The following is a 24860-nucleotide window of genomic DNA, read 5'->3' as shown; positions in this document are numbered from 1 at the left end:
CAGAGGCTTATTGAAGAGTTTCAGTCAGGTTTCAGAGCTCATCACAGCACAGAAACAGCTTTAGTGAAGGTTACAAATGATCTTCTTATGGCCTCTGACAGTGGACTCATCTCTGTGCTTGTCCTGCTAGACCTCAGTGCAGCGTTCGATACTGTCGACCATAATATCCTATTAGAGCGATTAGAACATGCTGTAGGTATTACAGGTACTGCACTGCAGTGGTTTGTATCATATCTATCTAATAGACTCCAGTTTGTGCATGTAAATGGAGAGTCCTCTTCACACACTGAGGTTAATTATGGAGTTCCACAGGGTTCAGTGCTAGGACCAATTCTGTTTACATTATACATGCTTCCCTTAGGCAGCATCATTAGAAGACATAGCATACATTTACACCGCTATGCTGATGACACCCAGCTCTATCTGTCCATGAAGCCAGATAACACACACCAATGAGTTAAACTGCAGGAATGTCTTAAAGACATAAAGACCTGGATGGCCGCTAACTTTCTGCTTCTTAATTCAGATAAAACTGAGATTATTGTACTCGGCCCTGAAAATCTTAGAAATATGGTATCTAAGCAGATTCTTACTCTGGATGGCATTACATTGGCCTCCAGTAACACTGTGAGGAACCTTGGAGTCATTTTTGACCAGGACATGTCCTTCAACGCACATATTAAACAAATATGTAAGACTGCGTTCTTCCATTTGTGCAACATCTCTAAAATTAGAAATATCCTGTCTCAGAGTGACGCTGAAAAAGTAGTTCATGCATTTATTACTTCCAGGCTGGACGACTGCAATTCATTATTATCAGGAAGTCCAAAAAACTCCCTGAAAAGCCTTCAGCTAATCCAAAATGCTGCACCAAGAGTCCTGACAGGGACTAGAAAGACAGAGCAGATTTCTCCTGTTTTGGCTTCCTGTTAAATCCACAATTCAAAATCCTGCTCCTCACATACAAGGTCTTAAATAATCAGGCCCCATCTTATCTTAATGACCTTGTAGTACCATATCACCCTATTAGAGCACTTGGCTCTCGCTCTGCAGGCCTACTTGTTGTTCCTAGAGTATTTAAAAGTAGAATGGGAGGCAGAGCCTTCAGTTTTCAGGCCCCTCTTCTGTGGAACCAGCTTCCAGTTTGGATTCAGGAGACAGACACTATCTCTACTTTCAAGATTAGGCTTCAAACTTTCCTTTTTGCTAAAGCATATAGTTAGGGCTGGACCAGGTGACCCTGAATCCTCCCTTAGTTATGCTGCAATAGACGTAGGCTGCTGGGGGATTCCCATGATGCATTGAGTTTTTCCTTTCCAGTCACCTTTCTCACTCACTATGTATTAATAGACCTCTCTGCATTGAATCATACTTGTTATTAACCTCTGTCTCTCTTCCACAGCATGTCTTTATCCTGTCTTCCTTCTCTCACCCCAACCAATCACAGCAGATGGCCCCGCCCCTCCCTGAGCCTGGTTCTGCCGGAGGTTTCTTCCTGTTAAAAGGGAGTTTTTCCTTCCCACTGTTGCCAAAGTGCTGCTCATAGGGGGTCATATGATTGTTGGGTTTTTCTCTGTATCTATGAAGCGCCTTGAGGCGACTTTTGTTGTGATTTGGCGCTATATAAATAAAATTGAATTGAATTGAATTATAATCTGCTCGACTGATCCAATTAATGCCCGTGCAGTTGAATGGTTCAGTCTGAATCCATACTGACTGTCAGATGTTTCTGGTTTTCTGGTTTTCCCCTGGTTGTGGTCTCTTGTGATTACTGTCAAACTGCAAAAACTGGAAAAAAAAATTATTGAAACTATTATCAATTAGGGCGGCACAATAAAGTGTAATTCTGTTTGGCCTAGTGATTTTAGGATAGCCCAACTGTTGTGTTAATTCGTTCGTTTTTTATGAGTTTTTTTAATTCAACAGGACAATGTTAAAGTCACCACAGATAAATATATCTGATTTGATATAATTTGAACGCTAGACCCTGGTGCTTTATATATACAGCAAATATTAGAACATTTTTTTATATTCCTTGCAAATTTCAATTGTTATACATTGACTAATAAGTTATCAAACACAGTTATCATAGCTTCCACCACCTTGTAATCTATTTTTTATCCACGTACACAGCCCCCCCCCCCCCCTTTTCCTGGGTTGAAAAGTCCAGTTGAAAGTCCATCCCTGTTTCTGCATTAATCCATATTTCAGATACAGCAATAATTTTGAAAGCTTTTGTGAACTGATTTAAATATTCTTTAACGTTATTGATCATTTATCATTATCATTTAATGGTGTGATTAAACTGTTCATCACTGTGGCAGCAACAGCTGATGTCTTCAGTGTTGGAGAAGAAATCATTCTCTGGGTCTATTTCCTTTTTCAGGTCTGAAACATTATGACCTGTGTATTGTGTATGTATACAGAATTCCATTCAATAGAATAAGAATAAATACCTTAATTCTCATGTTTAGCATTTACTTGCTAAATTTTGTAAAAGCAAAAGCTTGCAACCAACTTACAAATTTGCTCTCTAAATCCCAGCAGCAGCAGTCACTGAGGTAGCGAACCACTAGACCTCTGATGAAGTCAATGAGCAGGATGCTCGCCACTGTGAAGATCATGTCAATGATGGACAGCTTCAACATCTCCTAAAGACACAATATACACATATTCATCAGGGAAATTTACAAATACTATATACAAGTATTTTATTTTACATACACACACACACACACATACATATATATATCATATATTCCAGGCATAACATTATGACCACTGACAGGTTAAGTGAATAATACTGATTATCTCTCCTGCTACTGGGTGGAATACATTAGTGAGCAAGTTAATATTTTGCCCTCAAAGTTTGGCAAGCGTAAGGATTTGAGCAACCTGAAGGACTGGTTCAGAGGAGCTCCAAAGCTTTTGGGGTGTTCCCACTTTCACAGTTGGTAACCAGCGACAGGGTTATGGGCTCGTGTGGCTCATTGATGCACATGGCGAGGAGAGCTTGCCTACGTGTTCCGATCTAACAGATGAGCTACTGTAGCTCAAGCAATTCTGAAAAAGTGGTTCTGATAGAAAGGTGTTAGAATACACAATGCATCACTATCATTTGATGTTTTGGCAACAGGCAGGTGGTCATAATGTTTATATATATTTTTATCATTTCCACAAATATACACCGTTATCCAATCAGAAAGCAAAACCTGTCCAACATAGGTCTCCCAGCACTGATCCTGTTGTCGGGTGTTCTTTTCAAACACAGCTGTCTGGTTGTAGACGTCCCCTGAGCTGCTCCTGCTGGTTACAGCCAGCACTGTGGCGATGGTTGCTGTGGTGCTGTTGTGATTCTTAGAGAGGGAGATATCTGACACTAGGGTGGAGAGGCTGTTTCCCTCAGGATGAGATATTGTGGCCAGAAAGGAGCTGGACTCATTCCAGTTACTGTTACTCACGTGGACCTTGAAGACAGATCACAATCCATACAGCTGTGTGCTATGCTTTAATTATATGAGTGACTTCAAAGGTATTTCTTAATTCAAGGTCTGCATCCTTAGAAGCTCCATGATGACCGAGAAGGAGCTTCTTCTCTTTATCACAGCGTATTTGTGAAAAACAATGCACAAACTATAGTTCCTAGTAAGTCTAGGAAAAGATACACAAATTATAATACAGACAACTATTTTAATTGTCAGCGATGTAGTGTATTGATTTGTTAGATAACATTTACTTGTGATTAATGGCAGTTTCCACCAATTAATGGTTTCTGTTAATAAATGAGAATAACCTAAGTTATGTGTGAACTTAGGTCAAGAAAAGATGTTTAAAATGCTAAAGATACTAAACTCAATTTATATATATATATATATATATATATATATATATATATATATATATATATATATATATATATATATATATATAATTATGTATTTTTTATGTATTTTTTATGTATTTTTTATATATTTATATGTTTTATATATTTATACAGCGCCAAATCACTGCTCAAGATGCTGTAGATTCCCGTCAGTAACACTTTCGGTCCGCTAGTAAAACGTAGTTCTATTAATCTGCGCTCATTACTCTCGAACCGGAACCGGATGTAAGTCCCAAAAAACTGAATTGTAGAACTGAAACTGAATGGTGAGAAGTGAATCTGAAATTATTCAAGAACTAAATTTTTAAAGGATAAAATACAGTTTCAAAGCAAATGAATTCAATTTCAAAATATAAAATTCAATTTCAATTTAGTGATGATCCTTTTCAAACCAATAAATTGAATTTCAAATTAGGCTAATTCAAATTCAGTTTTTAAAAACATTTATTCAAGTTACAATTCAGATTCAATCCGAGCAATTCAAATTCAAATTTAACTTATTCAACTTCAGTTTCTGATGGCACAGATTTCAGCCCGTAGAGATGCCCTGTCTCAAAGTGAAGCTGAAAAACCTGTTCGTGCATTTATCACTTCTAGGCTGGACTACTGTAATTTGTTATGTCAGGATGTCCTAAAAACTCCCTGAAAAGCCTTCAGTCGCTCTATTCCACAGCATGTCTTTTGTTCCGTCTTCTCTCTCTCACCCCAACCAGTCACGGCAGATGGCCCCGCCAAACACTGAAGCATATTAAACTTCACACCACTAAACAGACCCAGCTTTGGTATCAAAACTGAATTGTATGTGCAGAAGATTTTAAAAGTTATACACAACTGAAGGGAAATCTGGATTTATTTAGTATCAATTTTCCATAGCATCTACACAAACTCTAAAACATGTAAGTTGGTTTTTTGACTGCTTATATTTTAATGTAAAAGCTTTAAAAGCATCACTAACTCGTTACACATCTGAAACTGTAGAATTTTGACATTTTAGACTCTTGTTAATATTTTTGCTACAGGATATTTGAGTGAGATAAAAACAATTACATTTGAGTTTATTCCTTGACTGCATTCCTTGGACCATCCTTTTCAAAAAATATTCTAGAACCACCAATGCGCAATGAATCTTGGGATAGAGTGGGCCACCAAGGTTCCGCCTCATGGATCCTTCAGACCCCGGGAAAACAGTCTTCTTCGCATTGCTGTGACATAATCAGCCTTCAAATGTGGCCTTTGAAGGATGCAACCCCTGAATTTAGACGTCTAAAATGTAGGACTGAGCATTGTAGCATATTAGCTTATTTAGCCTACACAATTAGCATTAGCATTAGTATAAAGATAGTAGAAAATAATTCCAAACTAGTTAGTTTATGTGCATAAAAAGTAAACAGAATACCTGGACACATTTTAAAGACACTGAAGATAGAATGAACTGTGTTTACCTTCTTAAAGTCTCAACTTTGGCTTTAAAATGTAGCAAAGTAATACCACTGGAATTGTGTTGTTAGCATAACAAGTTTACCAGTTATTTTCTGTCCAATGTGTTGCTCATGTCAACATTAAAATAACCTACATACTGAATTTTCACTTGAATGATATGTATCTCAGTTTAACTGTTTAAAGCCATATGTATTGTATTTGATGAGATTTTGTGAGTTAGGGACTTTTACATCAGTGATATTTCTCCCCTTAACAATCAATTCCACACTATATTTTTAAATAATAAATTGCAACAAAAAATAAATAAAATGCCTGAGTCACAATACAGATTTAAACTCATATTAATATTCATCAATATTCGCCTCTGTCAGTGCGCCCCAGGGTGGCTGTGGCTACAATGTAGCTGCCATCACCAGTGTGTGAATGTGTGTGTGAATGGGTGGATGACTGAATGTGTAAAGCGCTTTGGGGTCCTTAGGGACCAGTAAAGCACTATATAAATACAGGCCATTTACCATTTACTTTTTTAATTTCATCAGAAGGTCAACTAAATACTGCATTTTCAAAACATGATTTTTGTAGCAATTCTTCCATGGTTAAATATTTGGTAACTTGTTTGTGCTATTTTCTAGTAACTGTGGCAAAATGAATGACCAGCAAATTAAATTATTAATCTTATATTATTTTCTAAATAGTGTTCAAATTTGAAACTAGATAACTAATTCTTAACTGGGGCTAGTTAACATACTCACAGCAGAGCTCATACTGTTGACTTTATCAAGGAGAGCAATGATGAGACTGTAGAGATTCCCAAGGTATAAGACAAGGACCCTGTAAATTGATGAGCATTGTAAGACCTTTCAGTTATTATATAAATACTGCTCTAATGAGGGCTCTCATCAGATCTTGATGAATGAAATAGTCAAAGTAAAAATTGTTACTGACAAACATTGTATAATTTGTTGAGAACAAAACAACCTAACCCACAAACCAAACTAACTTTGGTTAGTAGAAACTATATTATTAATACCAGTTACCCATAAAATCACCACAAACTTTAAAAAACCATAAAACCAGTTTTTGTACTACTTAGGTTTTAAATTAAAGACTTTAAAAACATGCAGGGCCTGAGTAAGTTGCAACTCGTATCACTTGTCACATAACTAACCAAAGTTAAGGGAAAATTTTAACTTAGAATTTTTGGCATAAAAGTGTAAGGGTTCCGTTCATTTTCTGAATAGTATAGTATGCCATTATTGTGTCATTATAGGCTGTGGTTAGACAATGGTACCTGGCCAACTGGAATCGCAGTGAGGTTCGTGGGTGGTACATCTCCAGCTGAGCCACCAGTTCAAAAGCAGATGGAGCAATCATGGTGATGAGAGAAACCACTACACTCACCTGGAATGTAGATGGATACATAAGTAACTGATGGGTAGTTGGTAGTTGGAGAAAAGTTTGTTATTTTAACTGAAATGCATGTAACAAATATGTCTCATTGTTTCTAACAATTTCAGTGATTTCCGAGGGTCCTAATTAATTGATTCATTGATTAATTCATTCATTGAATGTTTATAATAACTGAACATGCTCATTAGGTGCAGTTTTCAGTTATGCGTGTGTGGCAAGAAGTTCGGCTATAAGCACCCAAGTGGCAGTGGCAGTGTACTTTTCACCACTACATCAGTCACTTTAGTGACGTAATGCTTGGATACAGCTGCTTGCCCATGAAAACCTATGAAGCTCTATGCAATGTTCCTGAGCTCTGATGGCCACTACATCCCACAGTATCCCCTGCCCCCGCTTTGCAATTTTCCGTGCCTTTTTCAGTCACTTCCAGTGTGACATAATGCCACTAGCGGTTGACTGCGGAGTATTTGATGGTTGCACGGTACTGCAATGCCCTCTCACTGAGCTCCTGAGAAAGAACGATTATTTCACAAATGTTTGTATAAGCAGTCTGCATGCCTCTACAACTGTGACCATGAAAGTGATTGGAACACCTGAATTCAATAATTTGAATGAATGAGTAAATCCTTTGGGCAACAATGTGTGTTATAAAAAACAGGTCAAAAGATGTAGGCATGTAGCAGTTTTACAGCTTCTGTTGAGAAAAAGAAATTCTGTATGTGTGTATGCACACAGAGTACACATGTACGTGTGTTGCACAGTTGATCAGCATAGCTTACACATTTTGTTGTGAGAGTGAGCTGGTTGCTGTAAGGTGACTAAAGCTCTCTAAACCTGGCAGATGGATATATACATTTAGTAGTTGCCTTCCACTGGATCCATGTCAAGTCTCCACTTTCAGTGGTTCCTTAGAACTGTATTGTATATTGGATTATCCAATTAAAATAACTGATGATAAGGATGGTGACGTCCAGTCTGTTCCTGTACCTCATTCTTCTCCCATAGCGTCAGCTCCGGCTTCTCCTGCTCCAGTTTCTGAGAACGATCCACCACAAAGTAAATGATGTATATGCTCCCTGCTAAAGAGAGGAGCACCAGGATGTTGGCCAAGATCCGTAGACTGATCAGAACTGCACTGAGGGAAAACACAGTGTCATTGGCAATGATCAGTTAGAAAAGTGGATGTAATTGTGATGCACTATTCTTAGTAGACATCTGAAGTGTATGTTGGATGTTCTGAACAACATACACATAAGGTGTCACTGCAGCCTCTTTTTGCTATTGCTGACTCTTTCATTATTTACATAGACTTTCAAAAGGACCACCTTCAGCCATGAGTCTGTCTGTAGGATTTTAGCCTCCCTATACCAACACTGAACCTAGAATATAAAATGTCAAGGATTTGGACATGTATAGATTTTAAACATTAGAAAATCTTTGGGTTTAATCAACTTAGACTTCTGCCTAAAGTAAAGTATTGTAGCTCAGTGTCACCAATGATTTACATGTCACTGCCATTTTCAGTTTCAGGACATGCACTTGTTTTTCAAGGAATTGTGGCTACTTAAAGATCTGTATCCATCCATCTCCTGTCATTTATCCAAGCACAGCAGTCTAAGCAGAATTTACCTCCCCTTCCCCAGCCACCTCATCGTTATCTTCTGAGATAATCTAAGAAATCTCTTCAAGTCAAGTCAAGTCAAGTTGGCTTTATTGTCACTTCAACCATATACAGATAGTACACAGTGAAGCGAAACAACGTTCCTCCAGGACCAAGGTGCTACATGCAACATAAATTTACAACATAAATTAACAGAAAACACTAAACTAGCTAACTAAGAGGCCTAGTTAGCTGGCTAGCAGAGACAAGACAGACTGACCTAACATAAATTACAACATAAATAACAAAAACTAACTATCTAAGGAAGACTTTTTTTTTTGTTAACAGACAGCAGACAACAAAGTGCACGTGCAAATGTGCAAACAAGAGCAACAAAGTGACAGTGTGACAAAAAAACACACACAACGTAACATAATAATAAGGTTTTATGATGATGAGTTGAGGTAGTGGAGGAACAGTAAACATTCCTTAGTGTAGCAGCAAAAGGCATCTTTCAGCATGCCTTGAGCCTAGCCTGAGGTACCTGCCCATCTTACAATGCTGTGATTGCAGCCATTCACCAAATCAATGGTTTTTGATCAATGAATATCATGAATATTTGCATATTAATGATCATGAAACTGACCTCATAGCCCATTGTTCATTCTGTGGGCTGGTTTCAGTCATTATGCACTAAATGTACTGTTTATAAGGTTGGGGAAACCTGCAGTCAGCTGAGGCTGAAAAAGTCACTTGGCTGAGTGACGAAACGCTTCTGCATTGAACGCTACGTCCAGATGAACAGAAGCAACTTCTTGGGGTAGTAAATAAACAGTCACTCACCTATAGCTTCAATAGACTGAGCTGGAGGAAGCTGGACAAACAGAAAACATACAAAACAATGCTCACAAACAAGCACTTACAGACTGGTATCCTTCTTCTTTTCTTGCTCCTCGACAATGGCTTCCTGTGCAGAAAAATATTGATAGTCACTTGTGCTTAGGTCATAATTTAAATATCTTGTTCTTAAAAAAGAAATTAATTGCACAGTTCAAGTTACATTCTTCTCTGACCCTGATGTTGTTAACAATGGCAGCTCCTTTGCTCTCTGCAGCCTCTGGGTTTCCTATCAGGTAATCCCAGGCACAGAACACTCTCCAGCAGAAAGTGAAGCTTTCATCAGAAGCACTGGCCAGGCTCAGGCGTGAATTCTTTGCCATTCTGCAGAAATATTATTTTTCAGGGCATGTTATCAGACGATATATTTTGCACATCTTGTTTTTATTTTAATAATAACAGTCCTTCACCATCAGTGAAGCATTAACAGCAACAGGGAGAAGAGAACAATGTGATGCCTTGTGCGATGTTATGCTGGGAAACATTGGGTCCTGACCTTTTTATTTTATATTAAGTTGCTGATTATTAAATGTTGCAAAGATTGGAAATTATGCTAAACATTACTCTGACCATGTTATTGTGAAATGTTATAGATTCAGTAGGGATAAGTAAAGATTAGATTAACTTTTAACTCTTTTTTCCCAGTTTTTCCTCAATTTTTAACAAACTTGAAATCATTCTAAGACATCACATTGCTAACCCATCAGATAATTATAGCATCAGTATAAGTTTTAAAGAGCATAATGATTACTTTCGCAACAGAATGATGAAACTGTAGGCAAAGACAGCCATTCCAACCAGGAAGTAGGCAAGGGGTAATCGGTACCCTGCACTGCCGATTTTCCTCACCCTGCCATAGTAACCATAGAATAACACAGAGTACTGGAGGTAGCCCTGTGAAGAATCAAAGACAACACATTTTCACAAACACACATGGCAATGCACACAAAGAGATAAAAATGGTGAAAAGGAAAACAGTAAAGGAAATCAGTTGGAGCATGATCATTAGTATCCATTAGATGAAATGTTTATATAGGGATGAAAGAATTATGTCTTTACTTGCTCAGTCCTATATTCTAACTCTAATGCAACTTTTGGACTGGAAGAGGTTTCGATCGGTTTTATCTTAATTGGTCAGAAAGGGAGTAAAATAATGTTTAAATAATGTTCTAGTCTATCTGTAAGTAATGTGCTATTGATAGAACAGTAAAAAGAAAGAAGCTTGCCCCAAGAGACCAGATGGTGTCCAGGTCCTGGGCTGAAGCCAGGTGTTCCTTGGGAATAGTTTTACTTCTTGTTGTTCCAAATGGTGCTCCAGCCAGCAGCTAGTGCACACAAACATAGTTCAGTGCACTGTAATTGTAATAAATAAAATGCATTTCAGTCATGTTATCTACAGGTGACCATATCTATTTGGTGGTATGACTCTTCTGGGACTTCCCCTTCCTTCATCCAGAGCCAGAGAGCAATAGCAAGACTTGACAATTCGTACAAGGACATCAGTTTCGCTGACAGCTGAGCTGAGCTGATATTAAGATCGCCTACTGATCTGCAGCTGGACTTTGTAACATTATGCTTGATTTTTTTAGTCCATGCCTCCTGGTTACGGTTTTGCTAGGTTTAGGCACATGGCAGCGTTAGTGTTAGGTAAAGATCAGTGCAAGGTTACAGAAACTCTGTTGTGATTTTTAAAATTAAAAAAAACTTGGTGTTACTGTTGGATTTTTGATAACCCTTTCATCCCTCCATCCATCTACCTGCATAACAAGATAATTTAATACAATATAATAGCCCTTTATTGACATTGTACATGTACAACCTAACTGTTGGTGCTCCACAACAACTGTGCAGGTGTGAAGCATAAATAGTAAGACAGCAGGGATAAAAAGACATGAGAAATATATACAATAGAAGAACAAGTTGCAAAGGACTTGGTCTGAGTAGCCTCTGAGTGTGAGTGGCCCGAGTGATGAGGTTTACTTAGACAGTTGTTCAGGTGTTAACAATACAAATGGCCTAGCAATGTCAAAGCATCCCAAATGGAAAAGATATACAGTATATAAATCTTATAAAGTTTGTATCTGTCTGTGTGAAACTTGTATGAAAAGCATACAAGAGTAAAAACAGATATAAGATCCCTTGAAAAATTATATAATGAAACTTGTATGTTTTGTATACTTACTAAAACAATATATGAAAGTAATGAGAAAGTGGCCACTTTCATGAGTAATCACATATAAGTTTTTACTATTTCTTTTCCATATGGGATGTGAGGGGTTGTAGATCTGCCTTTTGGAATGAGCTTAAAGATCGTCACCCAGAAGCTTTGTGAGTATTATTATTTTCAAAAATCAACCAACTGTTGGTGTGATTATTATAAAACAACAACCAGGAGGAGCATGTTAATGATTTAAAGGTAGTACCGTAGAAACAAAGAACACAATTTGAAGCACAGTGCGCCATATTAGATTGAAATCTTGCACTGTCCCCACAGTCAAATACGGAGGTAGAAACATTGTTACCAACAAGGGTTTCTCCACCATGTTTTCCCTGGGGATCAAATACTTATTTCAGTTGGCCATGCAAGTCAATTTCTAACTTTTAGCCAATATGTTTTCTACTGGGGTTTTTTTGATTAAAATTAAATGTTTGTTTTTTGGAGGATGTTAATTTCTTTATAAGTGAGCAAACCTACAGCTTCAGCAGCACAGGCTCAAACAAGCCTGTGTTCCACTGTGTGCAGTACATTGAACAACTGAACATTGAACATTGACTGAGGAGCACTGTAAATGTTTTTGAGAGTGTGTTATTAAAGAAAGACAGTGATAACTCCGGTGGACTGACCCTACATTCAAACTCTGTTGAATAATTGGTAAATGGACTGGTTCTTTAATACTCTATGTCAAACTTGCCTCATTCACACAAACACTGTTTTTCTGTACTCTTTCTATGCTAGTGATTTCTATTTAACATTAACATGCATTCATGCTCCAATGGATGCATTAGAGAGCAACATGGGTTTAGTGTCTTGCCCAAGGACATTTGACAAGAAGAGCTCAAACTACCAAGCTTCTGATTAGTAAGTGGCCTGCTCTGCTACCTGAGCTACGGCCACCCACTCAATTCCCAGTACAATACAGAAACATGAAAATGAGAACCTATAATGTTTGATAGCAAACAATATTATTCACTAAGCAAGGTGAGATAAAGGTGAGACGTGCAAATAGGAACAGCAGAGTGGTAATTCCAACAAACCATGAAGTGAGAAAGCAGAAAAATGGAGGATCAAGATATGCAGTGGGAATGACATTGTAAGTTATGTCTGAGAAAATTGCTTGTGTCTGCATGTCAGTGTTAGATATATATCCAGGTGCACCCCCATCCCACTATTACTGTCCGTGCCTTGCCTTGCAAATATTCTATAATCTGTACTAAAGGACAAATCAACAATATATTTACTGGGGTAAAAATTAAATACAAAACTCATCATTGACCATTTGTGTAGGTTTTATTATTTAAGATATTTAACATTTAAATTTAAAAGAAAAGAAAAGGACAGGATATGTGCTGAAAGAGTCCTGCAAGAAAATATTGTCAAACAGTACAGTACAACAAATACCTGAGGAAAACTAAGCGCTTAAATACACTCAAGGTAATTAGGGAGAGGGGAGGAAGCTGGGGAAGACAAGACACAGGTGGATAAAAGATCAAATCTAGCTAACGAGAGAAGGGCAAGCAAAACTAAAGACAATGCACACAACATTACCATGGTAACAAATGAAAACAGGACGTAACTAAACACAGGACACAAGAATGCAAACTTGATATGGAGAACACAGATGGGCAGAAAACATCCAACTATGAAAACAAAATACAACCTGAAAATATCATGGACCCCCCCCCCCCCCCGAAAAACAAAACAAAACAACAAAACAACAAAAAAAACCCCAGAAATTAAGGCTAGAATATGAAAATCCAAACAAGAATAAAGAGGGATATGCAGAGGGTATAATAACAAGTGCAGGGTCAAAGACCCCAGATCATCTGACAGATGACAGTCGATCCAGCACGAACTATATGCTTTATCAAAAATGGATCTTTTTTGGTGGTTTTGGTGCAGACTCGTCAAACTCTGGACTTAAATGTAACTGATATCTGTAAAGAAGAGTGGAGCAAATTCCAGCAGGATGTGAAAGACTCATTGCCAGTTAAACTCAACATTTTCACAGCACCGTATGAGAAATAGAAGTTAACACGCATTTATGAATAGAAAATTGCTATCATAGATATCTCTAAGAGTCATAAATCTTGCAATGAGTCTGAATTAGTTGGCGCCAATGAGTGCAATTCATCTATGATAGCTCTCTGTCCAGCAGGGGACTTAACTTAGCTGCTGCTAAGTGGTTGTATTAGGATTATATTCCTGTATAAAAGCAAGGTTGTCAAGTGCCTGTGTAGTTTTGCAGCTGGATTACCATTCTAAAGAAACTAGAACTTTCTAGTCCATCCATCCATATATGGTATGAGAGATTTTCTGACCTCTGGTAGGACAATGAAGGCTCCAGTCATGATGGTGAGAACAATGTTGATCCCAAACAACCAGCGGAGGAAGATAAAGTAGGAGGCCACGCCTGACCCAAAGTGACCTCAGCAAGTCAGAGGAAACATCAAAATAAGACTGACTAATACGTTGCACATAGTTCACACACAAACACTGCTGTAGGTGTACACCACTGACAGTAATGCATTTTAATGGTGCTGTTTGATCAAAAAGCTTGGTGGTTTCTTTCAAAGCTTAATCTAACTTAATAATAAACACAGCTCACCGAATAAACTTTTCACATTCATGGTGCCTGGAAGCAAACACTATTTGGTACATTAATGACAAAGAAATAAAAATTTGTTTTTGAGAAAAATATGTCAAATTAGGCAGTTGTACTGGGCCAGCTTACTGTGGTGGCCTAATACGCCATAACACGACTCCTCTCCGGACAACCATCCAAGCATATAACACTTTGGATATAACAGTCTGTTGGACTGTGTTCTGCTGTACCACAAATTTGAATAGCTTAAACACGTAACCAGCAGTATCCTTGGATCTGTTGTGCTGTTGTTCTTGATATGCATTTAAATCAGTGTGTTATTTTCTCTTGAATGGCCCCAGTTCACAACAACGTCTCTTCAAAGTCCATATGCTTATGGTAATGTGTTGATTCTGAGCTAAAATCACAAATATTTCTTTGTTGCTAAATCCAGTTTAATAAGGCCATCTAATGTTTGAATATATCACAGCAAAGCCGATGTGGAAAGCAATGACTTTCCTTGATGAAAAGATGCTATTTTCAAAGTTATTTCTAGCAAATTTCCCATTTTCTGTCCTGTTGAACATCATGAGTGATTTCTTATCCCCCCCCCACACACACACACCCTGCTCCTTTGTTCTTTTGTTTTTAGCCAGCAGATGTAGGAGACACGTTTTCATGAACAAAGAAAACAGATAACTCACTTTCAATTTTCTTGATCCTGACTTCCCAAGGAATGAACAGCACCACAATGTTGTAAAGCAAACGGGAAAGTTTCTTCAGCAGCTGCAGGAGAGAATCAAGCTGAGAAACACTGACAGAGGTTTAACAAAAAACTACTTCTACCATTGTTTCTGTGATGAAAAGCTCTCAGTAAAGTCTAAAATTATAACAGCAGTTACATTTTTTATTTATTGTGTGTTGATGAACTGTCTAATTTTCAATTTTCAGCATATAATAAAGTAGCAGACACCTGAGATCTGAAACAGTGTGGCTGTATCATTTTTAGAGTGCTGAAAGATAAGAAACACAACTAAGCTGTTAATTGTTAATCAAGAGAAGGTCAGCTGGGCCATTGATTCTGATTTTCAATTAACCGTGAGCCAAACTGTAGAACTGATACCTGATCGTCAGACTGCTCACTGAAAGTCAATTTATTCTAATGGGTGGGAAGCAGCCCAAACATTGAATTAACTGCGCCGTAACATGGGCTATAAATTCACTTGTGCTGCTCCATGGATTATTGCAGCACAACTATCTTTCTCACTGTCTGACTTAATCTTTTTGCAAATACGAATAAAGAGTTATACACATGTGTGTTCAGCCCACAGAGGAGAAGAGCCTTGAAAGATCAAAACTCAGCAGCCTTTATATAAGAAATCCAACACAATTTACTGTTTTGGCTGTAATCATCAGGCCACTGCAGTGCAGAGAAATAAAACTGCCCTGAAATAGCACTTTATCCTGTTGTGGACAAGATCTATAATGCACTATAAATACATTAAGCAATCTGTTTCTCCAATCTCCAGTCCAGCAGGATTAGATTGTTAGTGCAAAAAAAAAAGTCAGTGGATGAAAGGCTGGTGGACGTACATCAGCTCCTGCGGTCTGGTAACCTCTGGTTCTGGTTAGTCGGCCCTCATATCTCAGAACAATCTCTCTGGCCTGCCTGGGAATCACACAGATAAAGTCCACCAAGTGCATTTATTTATTTAAACAGAAAAAGATCTTTCCATTCAGTTACTTGCATTTTTACAAATGAAAATTTTGTGAATACTTACGCAGTACAGATAATCAAGTGCAATCAAGTAATCAATAACCAAGTGAGCATAACTCTAAATTAAATGAAATCTTAATTAAATGTTCTTGAAGTAGCCCCAACATTTTTACATCACAAAGATTTTCAATATATAAATATTATTTCTCTGATTCAAGTAATCAAACCTGTTTTTGTTATGGCACAAGGAACAACTAGGAAGCCACTGAGTACTGAGTGTGTGAATTGTATAATAATTTACAGACTTTCAAGGCTCAAAAAAGAAACTCCGGCTTTACAATAAATGCATGTTCATTTACAGGGCTGAAGAACAACTCGTGTCTGGAAATGTGGGTAAAAAGCACAAATTTGTGGTGTGAAATAAATTGTTCTTGCAGTGGAAATAATTACACTCACCCTGAGATTAAAGGGGGTTTAAAACTGCACGCTAGCATCCCATCCCTGATGATGGTAATAAAACCTCTGCGGTAATAGCAAACTGCCCATATAAAACCTGTTATTCATGGCACACACTCAGCACATCTCAGGAGCTCTCTATCTACTCCCTCTGTCTCTCTGTGGCTCAGCTTGTTCTCTGTTAGTAGTCTCAGTCGGTACTATTTGTTGATACTATCAAAAAAATTACATTTCCTTATGCAAAAAGATATAATTGGTGAAGGTAAAATTAAATGTGTCCCTCATATATGCTCTTTGTGTACAGTGATGTGAAAACCCTCCCACCTTCCTTTAGTTCCAAGGTTTTATGTACAAGGAAATAATTAAAAATAATCTGGTATTTACCACATTCTAAAATTACAGTGTAACGTGCCATGTAATTGCATGGCATATCACCCTGTGTGCGTGTGTATATGCTTAACTTGTTTCAGCCAGCTTAAAACAGGCTTATCTGTTTCCTGTCACTGGCAGTACTTTCCTCTCCCTTTGTCACCACATTGTTGCCCTAATCTGTGTCAAAACCTAGCTGCTGTGTTGTTTGAGTACTTACCTGTCTGGCCAAGTCTCTCACACACTCTCAGTTGCAAACTGTTCTAGAGGCTTTGACATTGCAAAGCTGGCCCTGTGGAAAAAGTGATATCCTGACACGTGAAAGAATTGTAGTAAACATTTTTGCTGGAGTCATTCTTGAAATTGTTCATTAAGCCCTGTAGAACCTTTCTCAGCTGCATCTGAGTCCTCTGAAACTTTGACAGTTCTGTAGTAGATTTGCTGGTGTGCTTGGGATCATTGTCCCAATTGCACCATTACACAATTTTGGCCTAGCTTTGCAACAGATGCCCTTATATTTGACTTTAGAATGCTTTTGTATAATTTGCTTGCTTTAATATGCACTATATTGCCAAAAGTATTCACTGACACATCAAAGTGACTTTAAGTGTTCCAATCCATTGTTGTTGATCAATGGTCATGAGAATTTGCATAATTATGACTGAGGAACTGACCTCCCAGCCCATTGTTCCTTCAGTGGGCTGGTTTCAGTCATTATGCAAATGTTCTGTTTATAAGATTGGAAACCTGCAGTCAGCTGAGACTGAAGACGTCACCTGGATGAGTGATGAAACATTTCTCCCACAAAACGCTACGTCCAGATGAACAGGATCAACTTTTGGAGTGTTCCAATCCATCTTCCATTTCAATTCACTTTTATTTATACAGCACCAAATCACAACAGTGCCTCAAGATGCTTTATACTGTGAGGTAGACCCTACAAAAATACATACAGAGAAAAACCCAACAATCATATGACCCCCTATGAGCAAGCACTTTGGCGACAGTGGGAAGGAAAAACTCCCTTTTAACAGGAAGAAACCTCCGGCAGAACCAAGCTCAGGGAGGGGCGGGGCCATCTGCTGCGACCGGTTGGGGAGAGAGAAGGAAAACAGGATGAAAGACATGCTGTGGAAGAGAGACAGAGATTAATAACAAGTGTGATTCAGTGCAGAGAGGTCTGTTAACACATACCCACATAGCAAAATTGGTATGGCCCAGATCAGGTTTACCAGAGGTAATCCACACATGGGCCAGCACAAGGCCAGTTGCAGACACATTGATGGTCCTGTGCTGGCCCATGTGTGGATTATCTCTGGTAAACCTGATCTGGGCCACCAAAGGGCCGTCATTCTTTGTGGTATGTGGGCCATGTGTAAGTTGTGTGCAGCCACGGGCCAGTTGCAGACACACTGCTGGCCAGATGTCAGCCTAATGTGTAACGTAATCAAGCCATGTAATAACAACATGTGCCGGAACATAATAGTGCAAAAGTAACATGACGAAACTCTCTTCAGACAGTGAATGCACTGATTCTTATATAGCACTTTTCTACTCTCCCGGATTACTCAAAGTGCTCTATACAACATGCCACATTCACCCAATTGCACACTTTCTCTAGACTGAGTGCTTCCTAACTATTTTCATACACAGACTCGCAGATTGGAGAAGCCGGGGATCGAACCACTAACCGATCAGTCGGCAACCTGCTCTACCTCCTGAGTTACAGCCAGCCACTGGCAAAGATGAGTAAAACCTCACTAGGTTTTGGATAAAGTGTACACTCACAAACCTGTCAAATCTGCATTTGAAACGTTGGCTACCATAGCAATATCATATTGCAACATGGCATTTGGGTCTTCTGACTGAAACAGAAAAATAGGAACATAAATAGTGCCATCATTACCAGACCTGGCCCACATTTACTTGGCATACACCCTGCCATGACACTAATCAGTCAGAAGTGCCAGTTTGATGCCAGATCCAGGGAAGACCTGTTTTCTATGAGCCTGGGCCACATAAATCAAACCACAATCGGGCCAGATGTGGCATGCCATCACATAAACAGTGGCGTCATTACTAGACCTGGCCCATATCTGGATGACATACGTCTTATCATGCCAGAAGTAAACCAGCAGTGCCGACTTGATACCAGATCCGGGCCAGACCTGCTTGCTATGTGGGTAGTGAGTGAGAAAGGTGACTGAAAAGGAAATACTCAATGCATCATGGGAATCCCCGGCAGCCTACGCCTATTGCAGCATGACTAAGGGAGGATTTATGGTCACCTGGTCCATATACCAGATTTTCAGGGCCGAATACACTGACCTCAGTTTTATCTGAATTAAGAAGCAGAAAGTTAGCGGCCATCCGGGTCTTTATGTCTTTAAGACATTCCTGCAGTTTAACTAATTGGTGTGTGTTATCTGGCTTCATGGACAGATAGAGTTGGGTGTCATCTGCATAGCAGTGAAAATGTTTGCTATGGATGCATTGAACTATCTTACGGCCATACCATCCTGAGCGCGCCCGATCTCATCTGATCTCGGCATCTTCCATGGCTACAGCTGTTTAAAATCAAGCACCTAGGCTGCTACTAATGCTTCTGTGAAAGAATGATTCATTCTCATGAGCTCACTGAATTCCAATGTGGTACTATGATAGGATGCCACCTGTGCAACAAGTCCACTTGTGAAATGTCCTTGCTGGGTATTAAAACAAAGTGGGAATGATTGGGAACGATAGCAACTCAGCCACAAAGTGGTGGGGTATATAAATTACAGAGTGTGGTCAAGAGATGCTGAGATGCATAGTGCACAGAGGTTGCCAGGTTTCTGCAGAGTCTAATGCTACAGACATCCAAACTTCATGGCCTTCAGATTAGCTCAAGAATAGTTTGCAGACAGCCTCATGGAATGGGTTTCCATGCCCACTACATCCAAGCCTTACATCACCAAGTGAAGTGCAAAGCATTGGATGCATTGGACTCCAGAACAGTGGAGATGTGTTCTCTGGAGTAAAGAATCATGCTTCTCCATCTCCATCAGTTTGGACTTGGCATTTGCAAGGAGAACAGTACTTGTTTGACTGCATTATGCCAAGAGTAAAGTTTGGTTGAGCAGGGATTACGATGTGAGCTTGTTTTTCAGAAAGTAACTCTTAATGCTTTAGGATACCAAGACATTTTGGACAATTTCATGCTCTCAACTTTGTGGGAAAAGCTTGAGGATGGCCCCTCCAGTTCCAAATTGACTGCACACCAGTGCACAAAGTAAGGTCCAGAGACTGGACCCTGCTGTGAACCAAGCCTTGTGGTCCAACACTTGTGTCTCACCTCACTAATATGCTTCTGAAAGAATGGTCCGAATTCACACAAACACACTCCTGAACCTTGTGGAAAGCCTTCCCAGAAGAGTTCAAGTTGTTATAGCTATAAAGGCAACACCATATTAAACCCTATGGCTTAAGAATAGGATGTCACTCAAGTTCATATGCATGTGAAGATAGATGAGTGAATATTTTTGACAATAAAGTGTAGTGCTTTCCTAGTCCTACTAATCAAATAAAAAGTGCTATACAACAAATCAGATTTGATCTCCAAAAGTTGGTTCTGTTCATCTGGACGTAGCGTTTTCAGTGGGAGAAACGTTTCGTGCAAATGTACTGTTTCTAAGATCGGGGAAACCTGCAGTCAGCTGAGACTGAAGAAGGCACTTGGATGAGTGATGAAACGTTTCTCCCACAAAACGCTACGTCCAGATGAACAGAATCAACCTTTGGAGATTTACTTACCTGGATGATTGAGAATGCATCAAGATGAAATCAGATTTGAATTATACATCCATTGATATTGACTGATTTTATACACTTCAAGCACTTCATCTACCAAAAGTTAATGGCCAATTTAAAATTACAAATAACAATTATACTGCAAAGCTAGAGTACCCAGAGTTAAATGAAATGATTCTTATATAGCACTTTTCCACTCTCCCAGAGCACTCAAGCCGTTTTATATATGCCTCATTCACCTATTCATACAAGCGTTTTCTTCTAGGATTAAGGGCTTTTTATCTACCAATTACACACATTCATACTCCAGTGCATCAGAGAGAGCTTGGAGTTAGCCCAAGGATATTTGGAATGGAGACTGGATCAGCCAGGGATCCAACCACCAAGCTTCTGATCAGTAGATGACCTGCTCTACCTCTAGATTGTTGGATCAGCCAGGTGACGTGCTTGGCCTCAATTCGTTCTGTCTGCCTATTCATCTTACCCTGGAATAATCATTGTTTCTGTGCAGAGCTCTCCCTGTGTCTGGAACCAGTAAACACTAAGAGACTGTGAGTGTGAGCCTTAGGACCGCCTGCAAAACCTCAGCACATCAGTAACAGTGACATTTATTTTTATTATTTTAAGTAAATAAGGCTGTGTGGGTCTATCCTCCTCCCAGCTTATAACAGAAATCTCCATATAGAAAGGTGCATTTTAGGTTTTTATATTTTATGCTCAGTTTTCCAATAATACAGTTTTATTTGTGGCGAGGTGTTTTAATGATGTTTTATTGCTTCTTTTTGTTAAGAAATGGTTTGAAAATAGCTAATAATAAATAATTTTTGCAATTTAGCAAATATCAATTTAACTACAGAAGAAATAATATTTTACAATTCTTCAGCCAGGAAGGAGGCCAGAAATGTGAAGATGTCCGTGTAGTGTGCAGATAGGCAGCATAAATGTTGTGTTTTAATCTGATCCAATTTATCTTACTTACTAAACAGTGCTAGTTATCCTATGGAAGCTGTAAGGGTGCACTTAGTTTTTCGCACACTGCTTCTGAATTTTGGCTGAATTTTTCTGAAATAAGTGGTGTTGTTTGTGTGCGTATGATAATGCAAGGTGGCCATCTCTGTTCGCCATTCTGTAAAAGCATGCCACTCTTGTATGTAATATCAGAAACACTTTTAAATGTAATGCAGTCCTCTTCAAACCATACATATGTATGTATGTTAGTGACAGATAAAAGAATATTTAATTATTCATATGTCTGCAGTATGAGCATATATCTAGGAACCTATATATATATGGTATATATACCATATACACAGTACACAGAGAATAAGAAAAGCAACAGAGTAGCAGTCTACACAGAGATCCCAATCAAAAAGATGGTTACTTTAGGACTTTGAGTTTGCGCCTCATTGGCCAGGGCCTAGTCCGAATATTGGCGATGATCTCCTTCTGGTACTGAATGTTTTGGAACATCTCCTCTGGATCATTGCTGTCCACCCTCTCATCTACTTTGTCTTCTTCATCTGAGGAGCTACAGAATAGGACACATGGGCAAAGGGAAATATGGTTCTGTGTTACTCTGTTACAAAGGATGGATCTAAGAGGTTTCAGTGTGGAAAAAAAACATGGCTGCAATATCTCTACTTTGAGATAATATTTTTCATTTGATGTGTCATATTAATCTATATTTCCAGTCAGGCTCACTTTATACAACCCCCGTTACAAAAATTGTTGGGAGGCTGTGTAAAATGTGAATAAAAGCAAATAATTTGAAAATGTCATAAAGTGAGAACATTTTTAAATGGAGCAAATGTAACATATAAAGGAAAGTTGTGACAGGGATACATCTATAGTTGTGTAGTATTTGCATTTTTTTAACGACATTCCCTAAACACCTGGGAACTTATGAGACCACGTGCTGGACTTTTGGGAGAGGAATGTTGTCCTATTCTTGTTTCAAAACTAATTCTAGCTGCTGAACAAGTTATAGCTAAGTCGTTTAGGAAACTCCCCAGACCACTGAGAACTTGTGGTCAATCCTCAAGAAGCAAGCAGACAGAGAAAATCCCACTAATTCTGACAAACTCCACGCATTAACTTTTCAAGAATGGGTTGCTATCAGACAGGAAGTTGATTGGCAGCATGTCAGGGTGAATTGCAGATGTGAAGCAGCAAATTTTAGAAAACCCAATACTTGTGTCACACTCAGATTTTCCAGCCACAACTGTACTTTTCAGCACGGATGGTGGTTTTCAAAATATGCAAGATATGCAAGCTGCCAATTCAATAAGAACTAATGAACCCTGAACAATCACAAATGGTAATTTTGGGCCCAAGAAAACCAAGAACCACCAGGTAAACACCCCCCTCTCCAGCCCACACAGAAGAGGCCCGAGCCACCCCAGACACAACCCCCAGGGGACCAGGTCAGAAGCCATGCCACGGACAGAGACAAATACACATAATGACATGCATAAAGACACACCAACCCACTAATGGATGTGCATGAGAACTGAGCGATGGACAGATCACAATCCTGTTTTTCAATTATGAATCATTCTTTTGCACATCTAGGTATTTCTAAGTTCAGTTGATTGGGTTACAATCTTGCCTCTATGATGGACTGCTGATATTCAAGAAATTGCTGATTTCATATTTTGAAAAAGGTTCTTGGAATTAATTTTTTTTTAGCCATTGCTCCCATCTCTTTTTGTTTCTGCCATTTATTAAAGCTTGATGAGGCAGCAGCCTCATGGCATTTCATATGTTTGGTTACTTTGAGCCATATGAGGCCAAGTTAGAAGCACCGGGAATGAGATTTAGCAGCTCTAAGTCTTGGTTGTCGCTGGTATTCTTGTACTTATGTTTATGTTTTCTGTATGTTGAGATATCTAAACTTATTTTAATGTGATTATTGAATTAAACTGAAACTGTGAAGTAGGTCGCAAGTAAATTATTCAGTTGCTGTTATTTCTATTTATTAATTTTTATTTTATTGAATTTTTTTCCTAAACAAAAAACACCCTTGTCGATGGTGAATGCAGAAGCAGTACATTGATTTTCCACAAAGGAGAGATTTCATATGCAGAAAACTATCTGACAAAAACTATGACCAATATGATTGTCAGATGCAGTACTTACAGCTTACAAATAGTGTATCTCCAGTGGTTTTCTACCATTAGATAGCCCATTAATACAAATGCATTTGCTATGTTGTTAATTGTTGTAGTAAATTTGTAGTTCACTTTTAATAAGAAAGCATTGAAGAAGACAGCTGTTTGCTGTATCTCCAAAAGGAGTGAATCTAATTGTTCTGTGTGTAAACACTTATGGTAATAAATGAGTAACATAAATTATTTTAGCTGAAATATGGAATGCAAAAGTCATGACTGAATATATCCCCATTACAGAAGAACAGCTCGATGCAAGCATTTCTATACACAAACAATATTCACTGTCACAAAGCTATTATGCAAATATGCATTACAATCAATAAGGGACGTCAAATGATGGTATTTTTTCCATATATCATTCATGCAGTACATTTCAAACATCAAACAAAAACTCATCTGTATGCTCTCTGTACCTCTTTGTGTTTGCTTTCCAGGAGTCAGACTCTTTAGTAATATTAATTAATGAGCCAAGCAAAACAAATGTATTTGTAGAGGAATGTAAAAATCTTTGCAGTGAAAGAGCAGCTATAAACAGATAGACAGAGAGATCCGAGCAGCGAGGAGTTCCACAAGTGCTGATAGTAGTAAGAGTGAAGAAAGAACAGAGAGTAGACTCACCCCTCCTGGTGGTCCTGGTAGGCAGAATAAATCCTCCTGGAGGTTTTCCTGATACTCTTGTGTCTCCTGGCTGCAGACAGAGACCTGCTGCTCCCATCTAGAGACTCAGACACTGTACTCATGCTGTCTCTACTCAGAGAATGTGCACGATTGTGTGTGAATAATCTGTGTTTGTGTGTGTATCAGGGTGAGAGCTCTACTTGAGCACCTGTGCTGTCTGCTGCTCTGGCTCGACACTACAGCAGTACAGGCTGAAACTCACTCACTCAGCTGGCCAGTCACAGTCTACACTGACTGCTTAAAGGGACAGTAACAGAGAGATGTGAATACTCTCACCAAACATATACCAGCTTTCTGCTGATCAACAATTTCTGAAATGGTTCTTAATTTGACATATGTTCAAAATTCTGATTCATTTGTTTTATTACTACTATATAATATAATAACAAATATATAGTTATAATCAATCTATGTCTGTGAATTGCTGTAACTTCTTGATTGCTGATCAACTATAAAGTTAATTGCTCATTATTTTTATTCTTGGAAAGAAAAGAACGTTGTTTTAACTCCTCCCCTTTAAGGCAACATTCTTCTGATTGGTTGCCCGTCAGAATCTAAATGCTTGAACAGTAACCAGGTGTTTGCTGCTGTGTTCGCAGCAGGACATCCTGTTCCATGGCAAAAATGAGAAATGCAGACCTGTAAGTGG

At 38.6% G+C, this 24860-nt stretch overlaps 1 protein-coding gene across 3 annotated transcripts in view; it reads right to left on the bottom strand.

The window, feature by feature from the left end:
• tmc3 (transmembrane channel like 3) overlaps positions 1-24375 on the bottom strand; it is a 42964-nt gene extending 18589 nt beyond the window's left edge. For 2 of the 3 annotated variants that reach the window (XM_014411345.3, XM_076887109.1), the window contains exons 1-14: positions 24152-24375; positions 21745-21891; positions 15626-15701; positions 14737-14818; positions 13770-13876; positions 10457-10555; positions 9982-10124; positions 9407-9554; positions 9257-9300; positions 7721-7868; positions 6615-6724; positions 6076-6154; positions 3213-3467; positions 2523-2651 (exon numbers count right to left, since the gene is read on the bottom strand). In XM_014411345.3, the coding sequence (XP_014266831.3) occupies positions 2523-2651; positions 3213-3467; positions 6076-6154; positions 6615-6724; positions 7721-7868; positions 9257-9300; positions 9407-9554; positions 9982-10124; positions 10457-10555; positions 13770-13876; positions 14737-14818; positions 15626-15701; positions 21745-21891; positions 24152-24273 (1689 nt within the window). In that variant the 5' untranslated portion in view covers positions 24274-24375. The remainder of the gene's footprint in view (positions 1-2522; positions 2652-3212; positions 3468-6075; positions 6155-6614; positions 6725-7720; positions 7869-9256; positions 9301-9406; positions 9555-9981; positions 10125-10456; positions 10556-13769; positions 13877-14736; positions 14819-15625; positions 15702-21744; positions 21892-24151) is intronic. The other variant, XM_076887115.1, reaches the window with a different exon arrangement.
• Between the last annotated feature and the right edge of the window lie 485 nt (positions 24376-24860).

The sequence above is a fragment of the Maylandia zebra genome, linkage group LG1 (assembly GCF_041146795.1).
Source record: "Maylandia zebra isolate NMK-2024a linkage group LG1, Mzebra_GT3a, whole genome shotgun sequence".
NCBI lineage: Eukaryota > Metazoa > Chordata > Actinopteri > Cichliformes > Cichlidae > Maylandia > Maylandia zebra.
Note: the sequence above shows the minus strand (reverse complement) of the source record. Positions and strands in the feature narration are given on the sequence as shown.